Raw genomic sequence first — 20,948 nt, forward strand, 5'->3', positions numbered from 1 at the left:
GAAATGTTTGGAACAATGTCCGACGCCGGCAAAGTCGGACCATTCATTCATTCCCGGGCCATCGTCATACCGAGGACGTGTACTTATTCCCGCTTGTCTTTCGGCAACAGGGCTTACCCGGTCACTTGTAATTTGGTGTTCATTTTGTTTTTTTTTGTGGCCGGTTCAAGTCCTTGGCCCATACTACGCGAAGAAGCGAAATGGACAATGATCAGCGAGTTGAGTTTTCCATTCGTGAGAGAGAAAAAGGTAGAAGTGTAGTGATGTGTACAATACTCGATACGTCTATTGACTAAAATGCTTTCTTTGAGTGGTGTTTCACGCGGTGTCATACAAGTTCGTGTTGTATGTATCTTTGCGTAGGTCGTAGGTACCATTCCCAGTCAGTCTATGTTGTATTTGTATGTCATGCCCCCCTTCTTTCCTGAAAGGGCGAGTTTATAGGGGATATCCAAGAACTCCTATGCAAATGCCATCATGGTCGGCCAGCTAAAGAATCTGGACCTGACCTGTTTGTTGTATTTCAACCAATCGACGGAATCGGTGTTGAGAAACGATGCCGTCCGTGTAAAAAGAGCAGCAGACCTTTCAAATTCTCCTCCAACGCCATGCAAGTAAAAAGTCAAGATCAAAAACCCAAACCATCCATTTCCTTCCCCTTCTCAACCGACCCTGCGGGTGAACTCAACCACTCCGAGCTCTAACCGGCGTGGATGATCCGCCCATCGGGCTTGATCAGCCTCCTCCCGCTCTTCAGATCCCGCTTGCTCGCACAGCAGCATCCCATACCGCTGTGTACCGCGAAGCTCCACATGGTGAAGCCCGTGGCAATCCACATAAAGACAAACATGTACGTGCCCACATCGGCGTGAATGTTGAGGTCTGACTGCGCTTCGGCCGCATACTTGAAGGCGTAGCTGATGACAGTGCCGATGATCGAGGCGGCCAGGGTCAGGATCATGGAGGCGAACGAGAAAAGGGAGAGCGGGAGGGACCACCACCGCGACTTGACGGGCAGGATGGGCGAGACGAAGATGAGGACGAAGTTGAGAACGCAGGCGGTTAGGAAGAAGCCGAACATGATCTGCGAGGTGATGCGCAGGACCGAGAGGATGGTGATGATGGCGGTGGGGATGGCGACGGTGGCGCCCGAGAGAAGCTCGCTCATGATGACCTTGACCGGGTTAAACCAGTAGAGCGTTTCGGGCTCGGAGCAGTACGTGATCCCTCTGTGATGGGTTAGCATGACAAGTCTGTGGATAGGAAAGGGGGAAAAGGTTGACTAACTCAGATTGATATCCCTCGCAAAAGTTCCACAGACCAACTTGGTAAAAGTCATGCAGACCTATACTTTGAGCAATACTGTTGATCAACTGCGCATTTGGTACCGATTCCGGGATGATGTCGGCCAAGTTGAGCTTGTAAAAGTAAACATTGCGAAGCACGGGCTTGTCGGATGTGTTGCCAATGAGAATCTGTTTTACAGGTCAGCTAAATGTAAAACGAGTGGCTAGTGATATTGAGTTAACATACCAGTATCAGGAACACCCAAGACACCAGATACCCAAAGGATGCGCTCCAGGCAAAGTATCGCCGTAGCCTCGTTGCTCGCTTGATCTGTTCATCACTGGGTACCCCTTCCTCTCCTTGAAGTGTCCTTTCGTAGCTTGCGTCTCGTGTTTGTGGCTGGGGTGAGTATCGTTCTTTGGGTTGGTCATCCAAGCTGTTCCTCTTTCGGAGGTTCAGTAGTGATTTCAGACCCATTGTCCTGTATCTTGTGCTGTTTCCGGATCCCAAGGATCTGGAGAGTAATGATGTTGACTTTGAGTGGGCAGTCACACCTTCTTTCTCGTCCAACTTCGGTTAAGGAGAAGAGGCCGGCTCTTTCAGAGAGTTTTGTCCCAAGCTTATCTAGAGTGGTGTTTGTTGCTGGTGGTGGAGGGTTGTGGTTTGGGGGACTTTTGAGGTCTAGGGGTCCCGGAGTTGGCGAGAGTGATGACGACGGGGCTTGGCTCCGGTCACCGGCGGGAATTGCAAAACCAGGTCGAAAAGTCTGAAGGTCGGTCTTCGCAGGGGAAAGAAAAAGACGATAGTCGCGGCAGAAGATGGGGGATCGACTGGTTAGTAGATTGATGAGGTGATGTCGTTATCAAAAAGCAGGCTTGTTCAGGTTACGATCGCTACAGCCACCGACCTGCTTGGCAGATTGGTTTATTGGGACCTCGTCTGATGGAGACAACCCTTGGGCAGGGAATTATTGTTGGGTGGTTGGGGGTCTGTGCTGTTGATCAATCGACAAACGTGGACCGACGGCAATCAGGATTCGGGATGTCGTTGTCTTGATATCAGAAGAAGGAGCGAGGGATAGAAGAAGATTATCGGCATCAGTCAGCATCCAGAAAAGGGAGTGTGTTTGGAATCTTGGCCAGTTTCTGCGCACCCAGCGTTGCAATTGGCTCGCGTGCCTCTCTCTCACCGTCGGCGGTCAGCAAGAGTGGAAGGGCTCAGCGGGCGAACGGGCGTCTTTGAGCGGCGATTCACAGTCCATTGCCCAAAAGTGGACAGCGAATCCACCAAAGCACTCCTGATGGTCGAGGAATTTGGGTCGTGTAAAACCCCGGGCGTTGGAGAGTCTCATTCGGCTGTGGTTAAGGCTTGCCAATTTTATCCAACTTGTCCATTTGCAGTGCTTGTCTGTATTCGCGGCTAATAGGCGCCTTCATCTTGGCAAGACCTAGACACACAATAGGAACTGTCTCATTCAACCATGGAAGTCAACAGTTGTAGTTCTAGCAGAGTCTAGTCTCACGGCATCCATCATATTGTCACCTTTCTATTGATGTTTCAAACCAGGTCAGTTCTGGAGCAATGCCCATGTGGAGATGATACCCTAGATTCAAGACTCAGGTCCGAGGGGCACACCACCCACCCCAAAAACAAACCCCTGAGGGGTTGTGAGAGACGCTCTTGGTTGGTGCCCAAAGATGGGAAAGCGGCGATCGTATTCTGTCTTGGCAGCGATGTCGTTATCACCACGAGTTGAATTGAAGGAGGCTTGTGCAACTGCGACGTCATACCAAAAAAAGAAAAAAAAGGGGAAGAAAAATGCAAGCTGCACCACCAAGGCATCTTGCGTGCTGTCAAGACTGCATTGTGCTGGGAAGGCATCTTTCAAAACACCATTATCAGCATCGTGAGATTCCAATTGCCGATTACCTCAACCAAGCTCGATCCAAGCTCGAGCCAAGGTCTTGTATTTCGACTCTTGAGAAAGAACCCTGACGATGACCAAGCCTCTGTGCCAGGGTCGTAGCTGCTGAATGAGAAGATGGAAGCCCCGGAGTGATGCGGCAGTGCTTCTTGGCTCAGTCGGCACCCAGCTAGAGGCTCCACGTGTGGACCGTGCCAAGCCTGCCTTTTTCCCTCCAGACGGGGGTCGTAGGGGGTCGGAACATGAAGCGCCCTTCACTACCTTACCGTGACAGCATGATCCAGACGCGCCCGTCCCAGCACCTTCACTTGGCTCCCTGTTCACATTCAGCTGGCAGAAGAAGTTGGGCCAATGATCCATCGATTCAACTTGAAGCTTCAAGGCTGGGAGGTTGATGAACTTGTTGGTTGATTCTACCTTGTCGTCATCTGTTCTTATCCTCTCGTTAACCCCAACCAAACCTTAACCCATCTCTCCGTCTCCCTGGCCGGCATTGGATGCTCTCCGAGAACAAGCATCTTGGTTCCCGTCCCCCCCTTCCCCTCCTACAACTTGTATTGTTTGGATATTCACCTAGAGCTCTTCAGGCCAGCTTGCTTGGGTGGACACACAGTTCACCATGACTTCCCTTACACGGCGTCTGGGCTGCCTGCTCGGCGTGCTTTCCGTGGGCACTAGCCTAGTCCATGGCCAGGCCATAACCACAGTCAACGGCGAAGAGGTGACCATGTTGACGGGCACAAAGGCTGAACACACGACCTCATCGATACCAACCAATCTATATCAAACTTACACCACACGCATTACGCTTGGGACGACTACAGACACAGCATCATCCATCCTCGCTTCGGTTTCAGAAACAGGAAACGCCACCGATACCGCGCTCTCTTCGGAATCGGCTTCCGAGACTTCCAGCGCAACGCTGAGCTACCTGACGGGCACCAACTCGCACTCGACGTCGACCTCCAACGCGACTGCGTCGAGCACAGAATCTGCGCAGCCTGTACCTACGAACACTCGGCCGTGCAATAACTATCCCGAATTTTGCGACCGCAAGTACAGCAACATCACCGAGGTCGGTTGCCACAACAGTCCCTTTGTCAGGGCGAATTCCGCTGCCGCGAACCAACAGCTCGGCGTCGTCGATCAGCTCAATGATGGCGTCCGTTTCCTCCAAGCCCAGATTCAGTGGGCCAAAAACGATACAGTGCCGCACTTCTGTCACACCACGTGCGATCTTTTTGATGCCGGTCCCATCACCGAATGGCTCACCACCGTGAAGGACTGGGTCGTGGCCCACCCCTATGACGTCGTCACCATTTTGCTTGGCAACGGCAACTACTCAACGCCCGACTTCTACGTTCCCCATATCGAGAAGACGGGCATCCTCCGCTATATCTACACCCCGCCTGTTATTCCCATGACACTCAACGACTGGCCGACCCTGTCACACATGATCCTGACTGGTCAGCGCGTGGTCATGTTTATGGACTACATGGCCAACCAGACAGCCTATCCGTGGCTTCTGGACGAGTTCACCCAGATGTGGGAGACTCCGTTCGATCCGGTCGACCGAAACTTCCCGTGTGTCGTCCAGCGACCGCCCGACTTGCCGGCCGACCAGGCCAAGAATAGGCTGTATCTGATGAACCACAATCTGAACGGGGAGGCTAACCTGCTTGGAAATGTCCTCAGTGTGCCGGACCTGAGTCGGATCAACGAGACGAACAGCGCGGAGGGCTTTGGAAGTTTGGGATTGGCAGCAAACAACTGTCGGTCGGATTGGGGCCGCCCGCCCAACGTGCTCAACGTGGATTACTACAATATGGGAGACCCTCCCGGAAGCGTGTTTGAGGCGGCGGCGAGAGCCAACAATGTGACGTACAACAGGAAGTGCTGTGGCGTGGCGGCCAGCTCGGCTCAGAGAATCGAGGCCATGTTGAAGGTGCCTCTGACTCTGGGTTTGATATGGGCTGCTTTCTGGACACTGGTTTAAGAATCACGTTATAACCGACTACATTGGTGGCTGGTTGCCTCTCTGTTTTCGATTCAAATCTGGCTCATACCAGATGTGTTTAGCATTCGCATGGCGTTTCGGTTCTGATGAGGGGAGGACGGACAGAAGTCTGGAAATAGATTTAGTTGTTATGAAGATATTGTTGATCATACTGTTCCCTCCAGAACTCCTCGTTTCGATATCTCGGTCTCTTTCTGCCGATACCGGTTGACGGTCGACGATTCTAGACCTTCAATCAATCTCATCGAAGTCGGAATGACGTTTGCGGGGAAACCAACATCACACAAAACCTCAAACTAGAAACAGTGCCAGCCAACCCCTGCCGCGTGCATCCCGTTTCAGTTTAGCGGCGCATCAGGCGACGTGAGCCGAACCGAGGTACAATGCTTTCTCCACGTCCACGCGACACTTGTGCTTGCACCACTCGGCGTCTGTCAATTGACAATCATCAACGTCCCCCGCAACTTGTTCTCTCCACAACTTCGTCCTTGACACTTCTACCCGTCCGTCGTCTACCGCGCTTGTATATACGCGACTTGCCTACTCCTCATCCCATCTTTATCACTTTGTTGCCGCAAACCCTCAATCTAATCCCAAGTTCTTACCTTAAACCATCAAGATGTCTCAGACCTTCACAAAGAGCCAGGTGGCCGAGCACAAGGACGATAAGTCCATGTATATCATCATTGACGACGGTGTTTATGATATCACCAGTATGTTTTTCTCTGTTGTTTTTGCCCTCCCGTCCTCCGGCCTTTCTCATATCTCCTCCCTCTGCACCTCCCTCAACCCCTCCCTTGCTTCCTGTTCCATCCCCCCGGCGCAATCATCTATACCAACACATTCAACACGCAACCCAAATTAAGAAGCCAAGCAATATGACAAGGAAACATTGATGACTAACCTTTATATAAAATATAGACTTCCTCGACGACCACCCCGGCGGCGCCAAGATCCTCAAGCGCATGGCCGGCAAGGACGCTACCAAGTCCTTCTGGAAGTACCACGGCAAGAGCGTGCTGGAAAAGTACGGCACCAAGCTCAAGGTCGGCACTCTTGCTGAGGCTGCCAAGTTATAAGCATGCCTTCTAGGTTTATTTGTTGAGTGACAGTGGGTTGTCAAATGGGAAAGGTGTGTCAAGTGGCGATCCCGTGGTGGTAAACGGGGCATGGCTCAGATGGGGGCAGAGTGGAAGGGGACGGGGCCGAGGACGGAATTCCATGGACGAACCGAACCGACCATGATGGGGGACACAGGAAAGAACAAGAATGTAGCGCGCGACGACACCTGGGATCGACAGTACCGATGAGGGAGGAGTGTGCGAACTACGGACAATCGAAGAAACGACCATCACTTACCCTCAACTCAAACCCGCATCCCAACCTCGCCTTACCCCCGCTGAGTTGACTCGATCATTCTGCCCTGGTCGTGGGCTTGTGGCATCTGGTCGGTCTAGGCGAAAAGGGTTGTGCTAAAGATGATAGATGTTGCTTTGGGCGCGCGCAACTTGTTTTCTTCTTGAGCCGAAACAGGACAACTATGTTGGATACAAGGAATGACGAGCGCGGTCTTGCCTTGCGGTGGTGTGAAGAACATCATCCAGAAATCTGTTGACGAGTGGCTTGGGCGCTGCGCAATCGCATTTATATATACCCTAGATCTGTATAGCGAATGGTGATTTTTTTCATTTAAACACACCTGATTATGAATCTGAAAAGGATGGGATGTTGTCTGACGTTGGTTGTTGGATGTGTGGTGATGATGATGATGAGGGGGGGGGACCGAGCATATATGTGGTATTCGCATGTGATTATGCTTTTCGGTATTTGGGTGCATGAGGCTGGCGTTGGCATTGCCGTTTCTGTTGCATATGCTGCAATTGCTCTATCTGCACCCATTGCATATGCGAACATCCACATCTACATCTACATCTTTGTTTCTCTAGATCTACATCACATTCGCATACAGTCTGTCTGTCAATCGTGCGTACAAGCGCACAGGCATACCGGTTTTAAGCAATTTCGAATGGCCTTCGTACACAACTGAATTTGTGATTTTCACTCCATTTTCCTTGTGCTATGGTATTTTCAGTCTTGGGTGGTAACTCTACTCGTTTGATACTTCCTCAAGCGCCTAGGCAGGAGCGTCCTTCGACTGGCCATAGTCAGGAAAGGAACGGTACAGCGGAGGGAAGTGTCGTATGTGATGCCCGGCCGCCTTTTTCAAGTCACCTGGGTAGTAGCAGACCATGAGCTGTGGAAACTGTTCACTATCTTTTGTCTATCCCCGGCCATCTCTCATGTCTATCTCCAGTCCGTGATGATAACACTCCAAGGCCTTGAAGGTGTGCAGTCCGGCTTTGAAGAATGTATCCTTTCTACCGCCAATGCACATGCGTTGGACGGATCATTTACAACTTTACTTCTTAAATGCAAGATTATGGGAAATTGTGAGTGTCTTGATGAAGTCTTCATTCGATAGAGTATCGCGCTGAGGCCCCGGTACCGTTACTTTTCCTACGCAACTAAACTCCCTTTCCTCGCCCCATGTTTTGACCGTAAACATAGGTACACAGTAGACAAGTCAAGGTGAAGCTCAAGCTCAAGCTCAAACTCAAGCTCAAGCTCGAGTCCCTCCCCCCCCCCCCCCCCCCTTGATTCAACCCAGGGCATGCTTGCGCAGCTGTCTTTTTCTTGTCCTTCCCGACGTCTTTTCTGAGTCTTGATTTGGGAACCCAACCCCGGTAAGTGTTCCCCGATTAAGTGTTCCCCGATTAAGTGTCCCCCGATTAAGTGTCCCCCGATTAAGTGTCCCCCGGTAAGTGTTCCCCGATAAGTGTCCCCCGGTGATGTACCACGGTGAGTGAGTGTTCCCCGGCAAATATGCCCAGCGCCGGTGAGTTTCACCTACTGGAACAGTTCGCAAGTGAAACAACCGTTAGGACAACCGAACTTGGTTGGAGAGCTGGTCTGCCTGCCAGCCTGCCAGGTTCGGCTCAATGTTTTGGAATGCTGTTGATTAGAAACTTTGATCTGAGACTGCCTCCCTCCCTCCCCCTGCTAGGGAGCTATTCTTGCCTGGCACCAGCCGCACTGTACCGCGCCGCGCCGCGCCGAACTGTGAGGTCAAAGACCCAAAGGCGCGGAGATGAGAAGATTAGCGGTTACGCGCGTTTGGAAGTTACTTGGTTGTACTTGTGGATAGCTTGGGAGATGGAAGAGACTGTTCTCGTACAGCTGGTCCGTGGTTTAGTAACCAACCGCACTGGTGGGCGGATGATAGCAAGCATGGCCCATGGCGTTACAGGCTCGGCGCACGCGGGGAAGATTTTGCGTGACGGTGAGATACGAGTGGAACGTATAACAAGAAAGGGCGTACGAGTATATGTAAAGTGTACTGTATCGGCCATTATTCTTCCTTGGAGGAGCTGTAGGTGAGTTATGATCGCTTGAGCTAGGTTGACGCGATCAGCCGATTTGGAGATGTTGTATATTTAGTGTCCAAGAAAGGATAGAATGAGACAATTTTGATAAAGGTGTGAATGCCGGGACTGCCTAAATGAGCTATGGCTGTCACCACACTCACAACTGTTTGCTGTCAAACTCCGTAATTCCTGCTTCCGTCAAACCATCCGATGAAGTGAACCAGGAATAGCTGGAGATGACAATCAGCAAGGTCCGAGTAATTTTGGGTGAAATGTTGATGTACACAGAGCCTAAGAAGCTTGCGATGGATAGCCATACCACTTGGCACAACAGTCTAAGAGCAACCGGTAGTTCGACGCTTTGCAGACGCCTGACCGGCAAAGATCGAGATCTCGTTTTCTGTCGAATACCTGATCATTTTCCAGATCTTCGTTGCTTACGTAGAGCCTCAGCACACCGCAGATTGAGAGTGACGTCGGATCTTGAGCGCAAACTGGCACGGCGGCAAGACCGGCTGCTCTGACAAGATGGATGATTGTCGGGGCATTATTTGCTTGCCCTGCCAACCTGACAAGGTGCTTGGCCGTCGGTCCCGTCAACACGTGTAGTCCAGGGTTTGATAGGAAGATCCGGGCAACCTAGACTAGCATGGTGCAGAAATAGATTAACCTCGTTTCGACATCCTTCGAAAATCCTTGGCGTCCATCCCAAGTCGGCGGAAAATCCGGGGTAATATAAGGAAAAGGAGGAAAATGAACGGTAGGGTGCCGGAAAGGAGTCCCGATAGCCGAACGAGTCTTAGTATGGGGGTTACAGTCGGTCGTTGGGCGTAACGGCTGCAGGAGCCCTTCCATGGAGATATCGCACCGCTTCCAGGGGGAAAGGTACCTAAGCTGTGGTTTGATAGCACTGATGAGGTTACCCTGACACCACTTTATGCGAAGATTCGAGTTCCAGAAGGTTTCTTCAAACGAAATCAGCCACCGGTCAGAACTAAAATAGAGAGGGACATGGTCAAACACCGGTGACGTTAATGCTCCTGGTGGATAAAGGGAGGATGGCGGTCCTGAGGTTAAGGGTATCCCGACTTTCGTTTCTCCATTAAGCACTCCAACAGCCACTTGGCTACACGGAAGTACCTGTCCTTCCCGTCCGTTGTCGCAAACATTTGGAGGGTCAAGCAGCGGACGGCAATCCTGGATTGTGGACGGCCATCTTGCCAGATGGCAATACGGAATAGTGCCTACTTAGACACTGCGGGACTGGTAGTGACAGCACAGACATCAAAGCATCTAGTATTGCCCTGGAGGTGTGGGAAGGACTGTTCATAATGTGATCAAGGATGCTCATACAGCGCCGTCCGGGCCAGGAGGAGCGATAGGTGGACGGCGCCGCAACCCCAAATCTCTAATGGAAGACTGGGTTCCGAAGGCAGCCATCGTGACGTGAGACTGGTCTTTGAAGGACGGATCCAATGGCAGGATAGATGTCTCTTTTTTCTGGTAACTGTGCGACCTTGGATTCTGGGCGTTGTGAGCCGTGAGAGGGTACAAATGTTAGGTATCAAGGCGGGGAGCTGATGGGAGAGTTCGTTGTGTGCGTCGTTGGGGGGGTGAAGTTGTTGTTCAGGTTAGAGTTGGCTGCACCTCGCAAGAGTTCAGGCCCGTAAGCCACGGGCTGTATGTAGGTACGTACCTGGCTAACAGCGGGTTAGGCCCCCCCCCCCCTAAAATGATGCACGAAAAGTGGAAACATGGGAGCCCCACGGGGGACCCGGGACCCCCCAACTTGGTTCGGATCAGGTAACAGTCTGGGCCCAACCCCAACCCCAACCCGCTGCTGTCATGGCCAACTTCTCTTTCGCATCCAGTCGCCCGCCACTTCCCAGTCCACACTTCATCCTGTTTATCTTTCTGGTCATTCCTGAGCTGCAAATCCACGACTGATCACTCCAGCGATCAACCAATGCCAGCCAGGTCCCGCCGTGCTCCCTCAGCTGGGCTGTGGTGCCAACTGTCCTGTCCGTTCAGATTGCTGTCTCGTCTTTTTTTGCGCCTTTGCCCTGATGGTCAGAGAGCAAATGTTTCTACCGAAGCTCTGGCGAGTCTGTGCTTGTCTGGGTCGTGCCCCGGGACCGGGACCGGGACCGTGCTGTCAGGATTCAAGATGAATTAGAACCATGATGAGCTCAACCAGGGACGGCCTTGTCGGTCGGTTAGGTGGATGTCGACATCCCTTACCCGATGCCGCGTCGTCGCTGCTATCATATATTGTACACTCATGTTACTGCGCCCCAGCACCAGCATTCCTGCCAGCCTGTCACTGCCAGGTGAACCCGCCATCGACCGCATCGCCCATCGGTCAAGCACCTGGCATTCACCTTGTGCATGCCACCACCAGGCGATGGATACGATACATGTCGAAACTTTTCGTGTATATGCTGGTGCCATTCGTGGACATTGTTACGCAGGGAGGAGTGCTTAAAGTGCCCGAAAAGGCCCCTTTCAGTTTGCTTTTTTCTCAATGTCCGCTCCCGTGCATGTCTCTTGGACGGTTTGGTTCGTCCATTTTGGCTGTTGAAGAACCTTTCTTATTGTGGCCATTCATGCCGCCCCAGCTAATAAGACACACCTTTCGATGTGGTGACTTACACGTAGAGGTACCGTACCTTTGAACCTCCCGTCCTTCCCCAGATTTGCTCTCCCCCACACCCCCGGCCCAGCCCAGTCCCCAGTCCAATCCTCACTGTCCTACCTGACCTGACTGACCGTCCCCATCACTCCTTCCCTCCGTCAAACCTGCCATCTCTTTCTCCAACTGAACGGCAAGTTCCACACCTTCGCTGGCCCGGACCCAACTGGACCATAAAAGAATCTGTTGGTCTCAACTTTCTCCCTTCGAACTTCCCCTCTCTCCTCATTCACGGCACCGGCCACTTGAAAAGACCACATCGTTTGCTTGTCGGACTCTCCGTACTACAATCATCATAAAACAAGCCACGAATTCCATCCGACTTGACAATCTCGAACCAGATTACCACCATCAAACATAGGCATCACCAGACTCGCCTTGACTCTTCGTCTGTCCTCGGCTTGTTCAGCTATTAAAACCCGACTTGGGCTCCATCACCTCCCCCTTCTCGACACATATCTTCCCAGACACCGTCTACAACTTCAAAGATTTCTGCACAACTTGAGCGAACCGTAAGCTTTGCTCTGACTGCTTCCCTCACACAGATAACTTGGCTAACTCCGGTCAGATTTCCTTCACAATGACTTCCCAAATTGCTCAGCCTACTCCTATCTCGGCTCCTCGCCCGAATCTCGGCGTCATGACCTCGCAAGACCTCTTCGCCAGTGTCAACGCTTCCTTCAGCAAGAACAGCCAGCCGTCAACACCAAGTCACACCATCCAAGAGAATGACTACTCTGTGCCAGCTCCTCCTCCTCCAAGCCCGGTTAGCTTCCGGGAACACCATTGGCCATCGCCCGTTCGCCGTTAAGTCAGCTCCGGCTGTTCTTTCCTTGGTTCGCAGGTCGAGCACCCGGGCCTATCTCATTTCAAGGGGGGCCGCATAGGCCGTAATCGGGAGGCTTTTGTACACATACGACTGTAACACTTCATCGCCGTCTTCGTTGCACAGCAAGCAAGCATTCTTATTTCGTCAAGGTTGAAAGCTTCTCAGCGAGAGAACCTTGTTTTCCTTTTTATTTTTTTCCCTTTCTTTTTTCCTCGGTACGTGGGTAACACAAAATCACTCGGAGTCACGGCGGGAATGTAATAGAGTGATGGGAATGGGCAGGCACAAAATGGTTGAGGAAAGGCCTTCGTCATCTTTGGTTCTTCGGTTACAAAACATCCTTATTACATCACACAAAAACTCTCGCGAGGATAATGGTCCTTCATGGCGGACAAATACAAGCTGTGCTTTAGTTTAATGCTACAAACATACCTCAGTTCGACTTCTTCAGCCCCAGGCGATTTGATGAGATTACATGATGTTTTGGTTTCCCCGGCAACAAAGATTAACGCGTCACTCGGATATGACGCCAGAACCATAGGTGATCGTCTTTTCCACCCTCTGTCGTCCCCAATAAAAAAGCCTGCAATACTGCATCAGAATTGACTGATCGTTTCCACCAGTTGTCGTCACTAACATTTTCATTGGGCGACCAAGACCAACAACATCGGCAGCACTCCAATAACATGTCAAAGACCTCATGTATCGGTTTTCAGCCGTCTCAACCAGAAGACTCTTGATCACAAAACCAATATCTCAGCCTTTGACGATTGGTGCTCTTTGTTATCAGCACTAACAACGATTAACCATACGTCTTTTATCACTCCATCTCGCTTTGTTTTGGGTTGCCAAACAGGGGCCCACCACAGTCATGATCACAAACATCACCCTCAAAAAACGATTGGTCTGTTGCTATAAACATCCAGAACACCACTACAACCCCACCGACCCAACCTTTTTCTTTTTTTCTTGTTTCCAACGGACACCGAACATCCACACAGCCAAAACAGCGTCACTTCGGTTTCAGCAAGTAGATCGATTCGAGATTCGCGTAGTATACGCAATCTTGCTCGCTTGCTTGCAATACGAACTGCCCCTTCGTCGATCTAGTCTTTCGCTAGTGTAGTGTGAACCTTGCTCTCGGAGAAATCAGGATGTCTCGAAACAAGCAGATACAGCAGATCAGTTTGAGACCTGTCGTCTAATCGTCCACTTATGTACCCGCTCGCTACATTTCCAAATATAGAAATGCCCCGTGGACCCCGTACCGTACCGATGGCCCGGTGGCAACACATCCGGGGGGGTGGTCCGTCAGGTCGTTGACCCCCACAAAGCGCCGAGCCCAGGTGCCTTAAAAGGGGATCCGCTGGTCCCCTAGAAATCCACTTTCTGCACCTTGCCCTGCCCTCTGTCATTCAATATCCACTCCATGGACGTTCATGTCATGCACTGCAAACCCCGAACCCGGACCCTTGGGCCGGTAGGCGGTGCACTTGATTCCACTATTTTCGCCGGATATTGTCGGGTGCCCTTCGAACTTCCCTTGAGTCGACAAACATGGAAGTTCGGATGATCCGACGGACGGGCGAGCGAACGGATCTCAAGCGGACGGACTGCAGTACTTGACAGTGATGGGAGACCGGGTGAACGGGGTGGGGCACCGAGACACGGATTGACAACATAGGATCAGAGGTGGTGACCGTATGAATGGAGGAAAAGATGAGATAATGGTGAGCCTGTTTGGACACAATGCAACTATACCAATGAGAACTGCGTCATAGAATAGATTGTCGATGTTGATAGCAACGGCTTGGACCATACCTCCAAGCCGTAGGCAAGTAAGGAACCTTTGGTTTGGACCCAATTGGTGCTGATGTTTTTTCTAGCATATTCTTTCGGCGGGTTGAGTTAATGGTAACACGATACCTGTGAACAAGTACCAAGTTCGACTTTATCCGAAATAACTCTGGATCGTAGTCATACGAAACAAGACATCCAAACACGATACCCTCGAATCACCTACATCCCGTGCAACCCAAAAAAAGACACATTAACATCCAGGAAATTTCCAGAAGCCTGCCACCTCACTTCTACGTACACCCACAAGAAGATAGTTAGTCGTCATGCAACTCTATCTCAGTTGGTATCAATAACAGCAAGCCATTCAGTCCTCCCCGCCCTCCAGTTCTCCAGTTAGTACTACAATCTTATGCCAACAATTACATGAACGCAGATAGTATAAACTTGTGGATCTTTTTACCAAACGGCATACGTGACATGACATGTCGTGTAACTCCCCCAACTCTACCTCTACCTACCACCCCAAGGTATCACGAACCCAGGCACCAGCCAGCCAGCGTATGTCCCAGTGTGTCCCGACGTGTGTGTGTGTGTGTGTCCTTACCTTGAAACACACTTCATCACCGACGCCACCATACGGCCATCAGCTAGCTGGTTCCACACACGTTTAACACGAGAAACAAAGTAATTCCACTGATTCACTGGCTGTGACATGGCCGAAGCGTGTGTGCTCCGCGAGTGTACGACATCAGATTCAAGTTGAGTATGTGTGTAAGGTACGGGAAGATCCAAGATATATATCATCTTCTCGCTCGCAAGACGGAGAGAGGAAAAGATGTCTTCCCCCTGGCGATGAATGAATAAGAAGGTGAAACCCGGTACCTCTAGATGAGTTACTGGTTATAAAGTCCTACTCGACTAGCGGAAGTGACTGTTTTGTACTTGGAGACTTGAGAAACTGGTGTTACACGGCGACATTGGGAGGAAGATGGAAGCATTTGAGAAGGGTTATGGAAGCATACCTGGAAAATAGGTGGGTGGGAGCACGGAGGATATTTTGGACACTCCTACTCCTTTTGGGATCACTGGGTTCTAGAAAGTATATCTCCCGGTACCTTCGTTGACAACTCGTGAGACACATGCAGAGTTAGAATGTCAACATTATTCAACCTGTAGGATTCAGCCATTCGTCAAAAAAGCAGAAAAAAAAGACAAAAGAAAAAAGGTGTAGGCTTGCGCCTGAGAGTCTAGCCTGTTGAACGCTTCATTGGACCACTTGACAACACGCCCCATTTCGAGGTGCTGAGAGATGGGGTGAAAGAGGTAGATGATCAACCCATGCCTGATGTTTGGAGGTAGTCTGCTTGGTTACCGAGCAACAGTCAGACGTTAAAGGGAAGGAGACATGAAGGTTAGCAATTGGCTTGGAGTCTCACGTCTCAAGCTGTAAGACACTCGACGTTAATCGCCGTGAATCTGTCCACGTTGGGCAGATCATCTTTCTGCTATATCAATTCGGTTGCATGAAATCAGCTGTCGTAATTTGAAGACACGCTCAGCTTTCCGACTTTCCTGCTGTATAGGGGAGCTTGGTATTCCCACATATGTATCTATGTAGAATGGCTCCCAATTCTGGGTCGTCAGAAGCGCTGAATTATGTTTAAGTTCGTCGTGATGCCAAAAGGTTGATCAAGCGCAAGAAGATTTGCGTCCGAACATGAATATATGTACAACATGTCCAAATCTCCAGAATAACCCTTTGTCCTGAGTTCTAAGCACCGCTTCTCTGAGAGGATAACGTTCCCCACATGCAAGTCATGAATTCGACATTGCCTTTCAAGCGTTGGGGTTTGACTAAGGAAGAAGCCAGCCTTCCTGTTTGTGGTGGTACTAATCTTAATATTCAGTGGTCCGCCGCTATTCGTCGCTTCTCGTCAAGTCTACGACTTTGTAGACCGGACGACTATCAAGTTTGTACGCTTCCCTCGCTGTTTCCGCCCAGAGCCTTGTCTGAGCCTCGGGTCCCAAGCCGGCCATATGGCACGTCATCTCCACCACTCTGCGCCACTTCTTCCAGGCTTCATCACCAAGGCCTAGAGTGCACACCGGCCAGTCGCTGCCAAACATGATGCGTTCGGGCCCAAAGGCGGCTATCACCACAGCAAGCCAGGGTAGGATAGCAGAGAGAATTTCCTCGGCCGGGCGAGCCCTCAAAAACTCGGGCATCTCGCTGAAGCAGCCGCTCAGTTTCATGTAGGTACGGTCGCACTTGCTGAGAGTAAACATGGCGGTGCGCCAGGCGATGTATGAGGGATCCGTTTGTACATTGACGATGGTTAGATCTGGCTTGCAAAGGTGGTCTGAGATGAGAACCATCAGTTAGCAAGCAAATCATGCAGAATGTGTCAAGGTAAAAACTTACTCAGGATAAATACCACTTTGTCCTCCTCGTCCACACCTTCGTGTGCACGGTCGATCATTTCTACCGCCTCCTCCAGTTGGATTCTCCCTCTTTTGTGCTGGTCAACACCCAGGTCAAAGACGAACTTCTTTCTGCCAAGCAGCTTCAGGCCCTCGATAAAATCGTCACTTAGGGCTGTTCCGTTGGGCTTATCTTGCAGCAAGTAGCGGAAACCCTTCACCTTGGCCCATGTTTCAGGCCCGGCTTCCTTTTCCGCAGCTGCGAGATACTTTTCCAACTCGGCAGAGCCCAATACAACCGGCGCCCACGGCACAATTCCGAGACAATCACGGCCATCGTCAGCCGTGTGGCCCTCGCCAGGCTTCGGTTGGCCGGTTACGATGCGGCGAAGCCATGCGATCTCTTGTAGGGGGTAAGTCCAATCCTTAGCATTGTCGTTCTTGCGGTCGACCTCAATTGCGACGTAGCCCTGAAGATTGCCAGGCGCACCGGTGGCGGTCTGGTATTCCTGGATGGAGTGCTGCTTGGCGAGAGGATTGTCTTCAGCGTACCACTGGTGGGATTCTACCTCGGACTGGGGATAGAGGTGCACATGGGTGTCGATGATGGGAACGGAAACGGCGGGAGATGATGCCATTTTGATCAGGCCGTTATCGAGCTCGAGTTTGGTAAAGCGACGGATATGTTTGGCAAGAAAGTAAGGTATCCAGTGATAGAGAAAGAGAAGGAGACAAGCGAAGCAAGCAAAGTCAGAGATGACAGGAAGTAGGAAGGTCAGGACGTCGAAGCGGTGTACCGTCCTGCAGGCAGACCAACGCTGAACACACAAAAGTAGAGGTATGGATGGGATGTAACTGAGGCAACGGGGGAACTTCCAATCGAGCCTTCTCCTTCTTATATTTTGTATTCGTTTTAGCATAGGCAGGCACGCGCTACAGTACGAGGAGAGTACCTCGATGGTCAGGAGGGGGTGGGAGATGGGATCGACACAGACAGCCAGGAACCACGACGAGGTGGGGTACGTTCGGCATGCAAAGGGCAGGCCCAAGACGGGACAATTCACACCGAAAGATTCAAAGATAGGGTTCCTGATCAAGAATGGTTACCTCCCGTCTTCGGTTTCCATTTCCTTGAGGAACCCAAGGTCCTTTTCCCTTTCGTCTTCCTACAGCACCGGAAGAAAGATACCCTTGTTATGTACAGTCATCACATGATTGTGCGAATATATTAGCAAAAAGGGTTCTATCTGCAAGACCTGACAGAGAAATCATGACATGTTCCAAAAGCTTAAGAAGTGAACGAGGCCAAGAGGGAAGTTGAGCCCCTGGAACTTGCTGAAGTTGAGCTCTCGGGTGGGGTTTGATGTGGAGATATGGGGTTGGCGGGCAACTGCCATGCTTGTCAGAAGCGCTTGGCAGCAACACTCCCCGGCAAACGCAAACTACACGCGCTATACAAACTGGGGCCCTCCGCACGGACCGTGGATGCCTAGCAATTAAACTCTTGCCCCTCCTCGACGCGCTGCCAAACGCGTCGCTGCTGCAGTCCATTGTTTGTGTGAAATTTCCCCTCCAGACCACCATCATCATCAGTCCAACACACTCGATCCATCCGTATCTTGTCGGATCTTTCTTGACTTCTGCGCCCCAATCCTTGCATCTTCGAACACGACTCACGCATAAATCAACCTCAAAAACAACATCGAGAACGTCTCCACGGGCTTGACGCCAACACTACCCAACCAACATGGCGGGTCAAATCACACAGGGCGCTCTGGAGTAGGTTTCTTCACGTGTGCTTCCATCCAGTAGTATGACAGACTCTGACTTCTTGCTATAGCGCCATGTTCAATGATCCCGATCGCGCACAACAACAGTTCCCTGTCCCCATCCTTCAATGTCTCCAGATCAAGACCCTCGACTCCAAGAATGGGGGCGCGGGCGCCACGGAGAGGTTCCGCATTGTGCTGAGCGACCTCAAGAACTATGTCCAATGTATGATGGCCACGCAAACAAACCATCTTGTTCACGATGGCCTCCTGCAACGCGGCTGCATCGTGCGCTTGAAGCAGTATCAAGCTCAATGTCTCAAGGGCAAAAAGTACGCCTATCTACCCCTCCGCCAATTCGGGAAATCCATAACACTGACTGTTTAAATCCAGCATCTTGATTGTCCTCGATCTCGAAGTTATCCAGTCCCTTGGCTGTCCCGAAAAGATGGGCGATCCACAGCCTCTTGGCCCCCGCAGTGCAGAACCACAGCAGAACCCCAATCTCGGCAGCACCGGCTTCTATGGCGTCAAGAGCGAACCTACCCAAGACACGAAACCACAGTTTCCACGCCAGATGCCCTCGCGTAATGCCAGCGGGGGTCAGGGATCAAGCACGATATATCCTATTGAAGGTCTCTCGCCCTTCTCGCACAAATGGACCATCAAGGCCAGAGTCACCTCCAAGTCCGATATCAAGACCTGGCACAAGGCTAGCGGCGAGGGCAAGCTCTTCAGCGTCAACTTTCTTGACGAGAGTGGCGAAATTAGAGCAACAGGATTCAACGACCAAGTCGACCAGTTCTATGATTTGCTACAGGAGGGTCAGGTTTACTACATTTCTACACCTTGCAGGGTACAGCTTGCCAAGAAGCAATGGTCGAATCTCCCCAATGACTACGAGCTCACCTTTGAGCGGGATACCGTGATCGAAAAGGCCGAAGACCAGACATCTGTACCACAGGTACGCTTCAACTTTGTCAACATCCAGGAGCTTCAGGATGTTGAGAGGGATGCGACTGTCGATATTATTGGTGTCCTCAAGGAGGTCCAAGAGGTGACCCAGATTGTATCCAAGACCACACAGAAGCCGTACGACAAGCGCGAGCTGACCCTTGTTGACAACACTGGGTACTCGGTACGTTGTACCATCTGGGGTAAGACGGCCACGAACTTTGATGCTCAGCCTGAATCCATTGTGGCCTTCAAGGGCACAAAGGTCAGCGATTTCGGTGGACGCAGCTTGTCCCTGCTTTCGTCTGGCACCATGGCCATCGATCCGGATATTCCAGAGGCCCATCATCTCAAGGGCTGGTATGATAGCAGCGGCAGGAACAACACCTTCGCCACCCACAACAACATGCAGACCTTGGGTGGTGCGACCGGTCGCAAGGACGACGCCAAGACCATCTCACAAGTAAAGGAAGAGAACCTTGGCACAAACGAGGCGCCGGATTACTTCGCTCTCAAGGCAACGGTTGTATTCATCAAGCAGGATAACTTTGCCTACCCTGGGTGCCGAAGCGAAGGCTGTAACAGGAAGGTCACAGATATGGGTGATGGTACCTGGCGCTGCGAGAAGTGCCAGATCAACCACGATAGACCTCAGTACCGTTACATTATGAGCGTCAACGTCAACGACCACACAGGTCAACTTTGGCTTAGCTGCTTCGACGATACGGCGCGGGTCATCATGGGCAAGTCGGCCGATGAACTTATGGAGATTCGAGAGACCGACGAGACGCGGTTGCCCGCCGAGTTTGAGCAGGCCAACTGCCGCAAGCTGAACTTTAGGTGCAGGGCGAAGATGGACACATTTGGTGAACAGCAGAGGTACGTATCGGGGGTTATTCTCACGATTAGATGGACGTTGCTGACACATTGCTTGTTGCAGGATTCGATACCAGGTCATGAGCGTGGCGCCCCTTGACTACAAGATGGAAGGAAACAAGCTTAACGAGCTCATCAATTCTTACAACCAAATGAGCATGTAAAGGGGAGGGTGGGGTTTGTTCACTTATGCGAGGAACTAGATGATGTATATGGTTAATGAACACGTGTTTGTATTTTCGGGCATGTGGTCTCAAGGATGAACGATATGGGCATCACTGGCCTATCGACTGAAAGATGATTTGCAGTTTCATGATGGACTGGGATGGTTAAGAGCTGTGATGGGCCGAACCCTAACAGAACTTTGTTGGCGTGGCAGCAAATTTCGGCATGATTGCAGACTTGAATAGGTCTCTCAAGCGTTATCTTGGAGTTGAGACACTAGGAGACCTTCCTGTTCGAGTTATCTTCGATAACATGCCGAGGTAAGTACACACGCTTCGTTGACTAGAAGAAAGCTCCAGAGCTGGTCAAGGTCGGATCAGGGCGGTCCTTGCAATGTAATACGCACCTTTCGGGCTCAATATCCACATGGCAATCCGATCATCTCATCCGTTATCGGCCTTCTTCACCCTCTCGTATTCTCAAACTCTTCTATGCTTCAGCTTTTTCACGCAAAGAACCCGTGGCACAGCCTTTCCTGGTCATCTTTCTTCACTTTCCAACTTCCGTTATGTGAATAGGCACCCCGGCTCCGGTCTCTATGCGGACTGTTTAGCTGCTCGATACCGTATCGGCACTTATCGATTACGCAGATGGATGACAGGAACCTAAACGCCGTATCTTCCTTATCGGCCGTCGTCGGGATCCCCTGCCGTGACTCCACATATCCGCCGTCCAGACCCGCCCCCGCTCCGTTCCCTCGGGCCCCCCACTTTCGATGTAGCGGGAAGC

The 20,948-nt window shown here is 51.3% G+C and overlaps 6 protein-coding genes across 6 annotated transcripts; 4 read left to right on the plus strand and 2 right to left on the minus strand.

The window, feature by feature from the left end:
* Positions 1-97: 97 nt before the first annotated feature.
* On the minus strand, positions 98-3,195 carry NCU03601 (integral membrane protein). Its single transcript, XM_956235.3, has 3 exons — positions 1,534-3,195; positions 1,288-1,475; positions 98-1,229 (listed from the first exon to the last, which is right to left on the minus strand). The coding sequence occupies exons 1-3, from the start codon at positions 1,762-1,764 to the stop codon at positions 701-703; spliced, it is 948 nt and encodes a 315-aa protein (XP_961328.2). The 5' UTR covers positions 1,765-3,195; the 3' UTR covers positions 98-700.
* NCU03602 (hypothetical protein) lies at positions 3,195-5,376 on the plus strand. The gene has a single exon (XM_956236.2). It carries the CDS (start codon positions 3,831-3,833, stop codon positions 5,205-5,207), a length of 1,377 nt encoding a protein of 458 aa, XP_961329.1. The 5' UTR covers positions 3,195-3,830; the 3' UTR covers positions 5,208-5,376.
* Positions 5,377-5,698: 322 nt separating this feature from the next.
* NCU03603 (cytochrome b5) lies at positions 5,699-7,274 on the plus strand. The gene is made up of 2 exons (XM_956237.2): positions 5,699-5,941; positions 6,150-7,274. Exons 1-2 carry the CDS (start codon positions 5,848-5,850, stop codon positions 6,305-6,307), a joined length of 252 nt encoding a protein of 83 aa, XP_961330.1. The 5' UTR covers positions 5,699-5,847; the 3' UTR covers positions 6,308-7,274.
* Positions 7,275-11,454: 4,180 nt separating this feature from the next.
* NCU03604 (hypothetical protein) lies at positions 11,455-12,614 on the plus strand. The gene is made up of 2 exons (XM_956238.2): positions 11,455-11,857; positions 11,914-12,614. The coding sequence occupies exon 2, from the start codon at positions 11,926-11,928 to the stop codon at positions 12,154-12,156; it is 231 nt and encodes a 76-aa protein (XP_961331.1). The 5' UTR covers positions 11,455-11,857; positions 11,914-11,925; the 3' UTR covers positions 12,157-12,614.
* A 2,816-nt stretch (positions 12,615-15,430) lies between these two features.
* Positions 15,431-17,373, minus strand: NCU03605 (amidohydrolase). The gene is made up of 2 exons (XM_956239.2): positions 16,397-17,373; positions 15,431-16,334 (listed from the first exon to the last, which is right to left on the minus strand). Exons 1-2 carry the CDS (start codon positions 17,313-17,315, stop codon positions 15,892-15,894), a joined length of 1,362 nt encoding a protein of 453 aa, XP_961332.2. The 5' UTR covers positions 17,316-17,373; the 3' UTR covers positions 15,431-15,891.
* A 532-nt stretch (positions 17,374-17,905) lies between these two features.
* rpa-1 (replication protein A-1) lies at positions 17,906-20,585 on the plus strand. Its single transcript, XM_956240.2, has 4 exons — positions 17,906-18,174; positions 18,236-18,496; positions 18,558-19,997; positions 20,059-20,585. Exons 1-4 carry the CDS (start codon positions 18,143-18,145, stop codon positions 20,156-20,158), a joined length of 1,833 nt encoding a protein of 610 aa, XP_961333.1. The 5' UTR covers positions 17,906-18,142; the 3' UTR covers positions 20,159-20,585.
* The last annotated feature ends 363 nt before the right edge of the window (positions 20,586-20,948 follow it).

The sequence above is a fragment of the Neurospora crassa genome, linkage group V (assembly GCF_000182925.2).
Source record: "Neurospora crassa OR74A linkage group V, whole genome shotgun sequence".
Classification (NCBI taxonomy): domain Eukaryota; kingdom Fungi; phylum Ascomycota; class Sordariomycetes; order Sordariales; family Sordariaceae; genus Neurospora; species Neurospora crassa.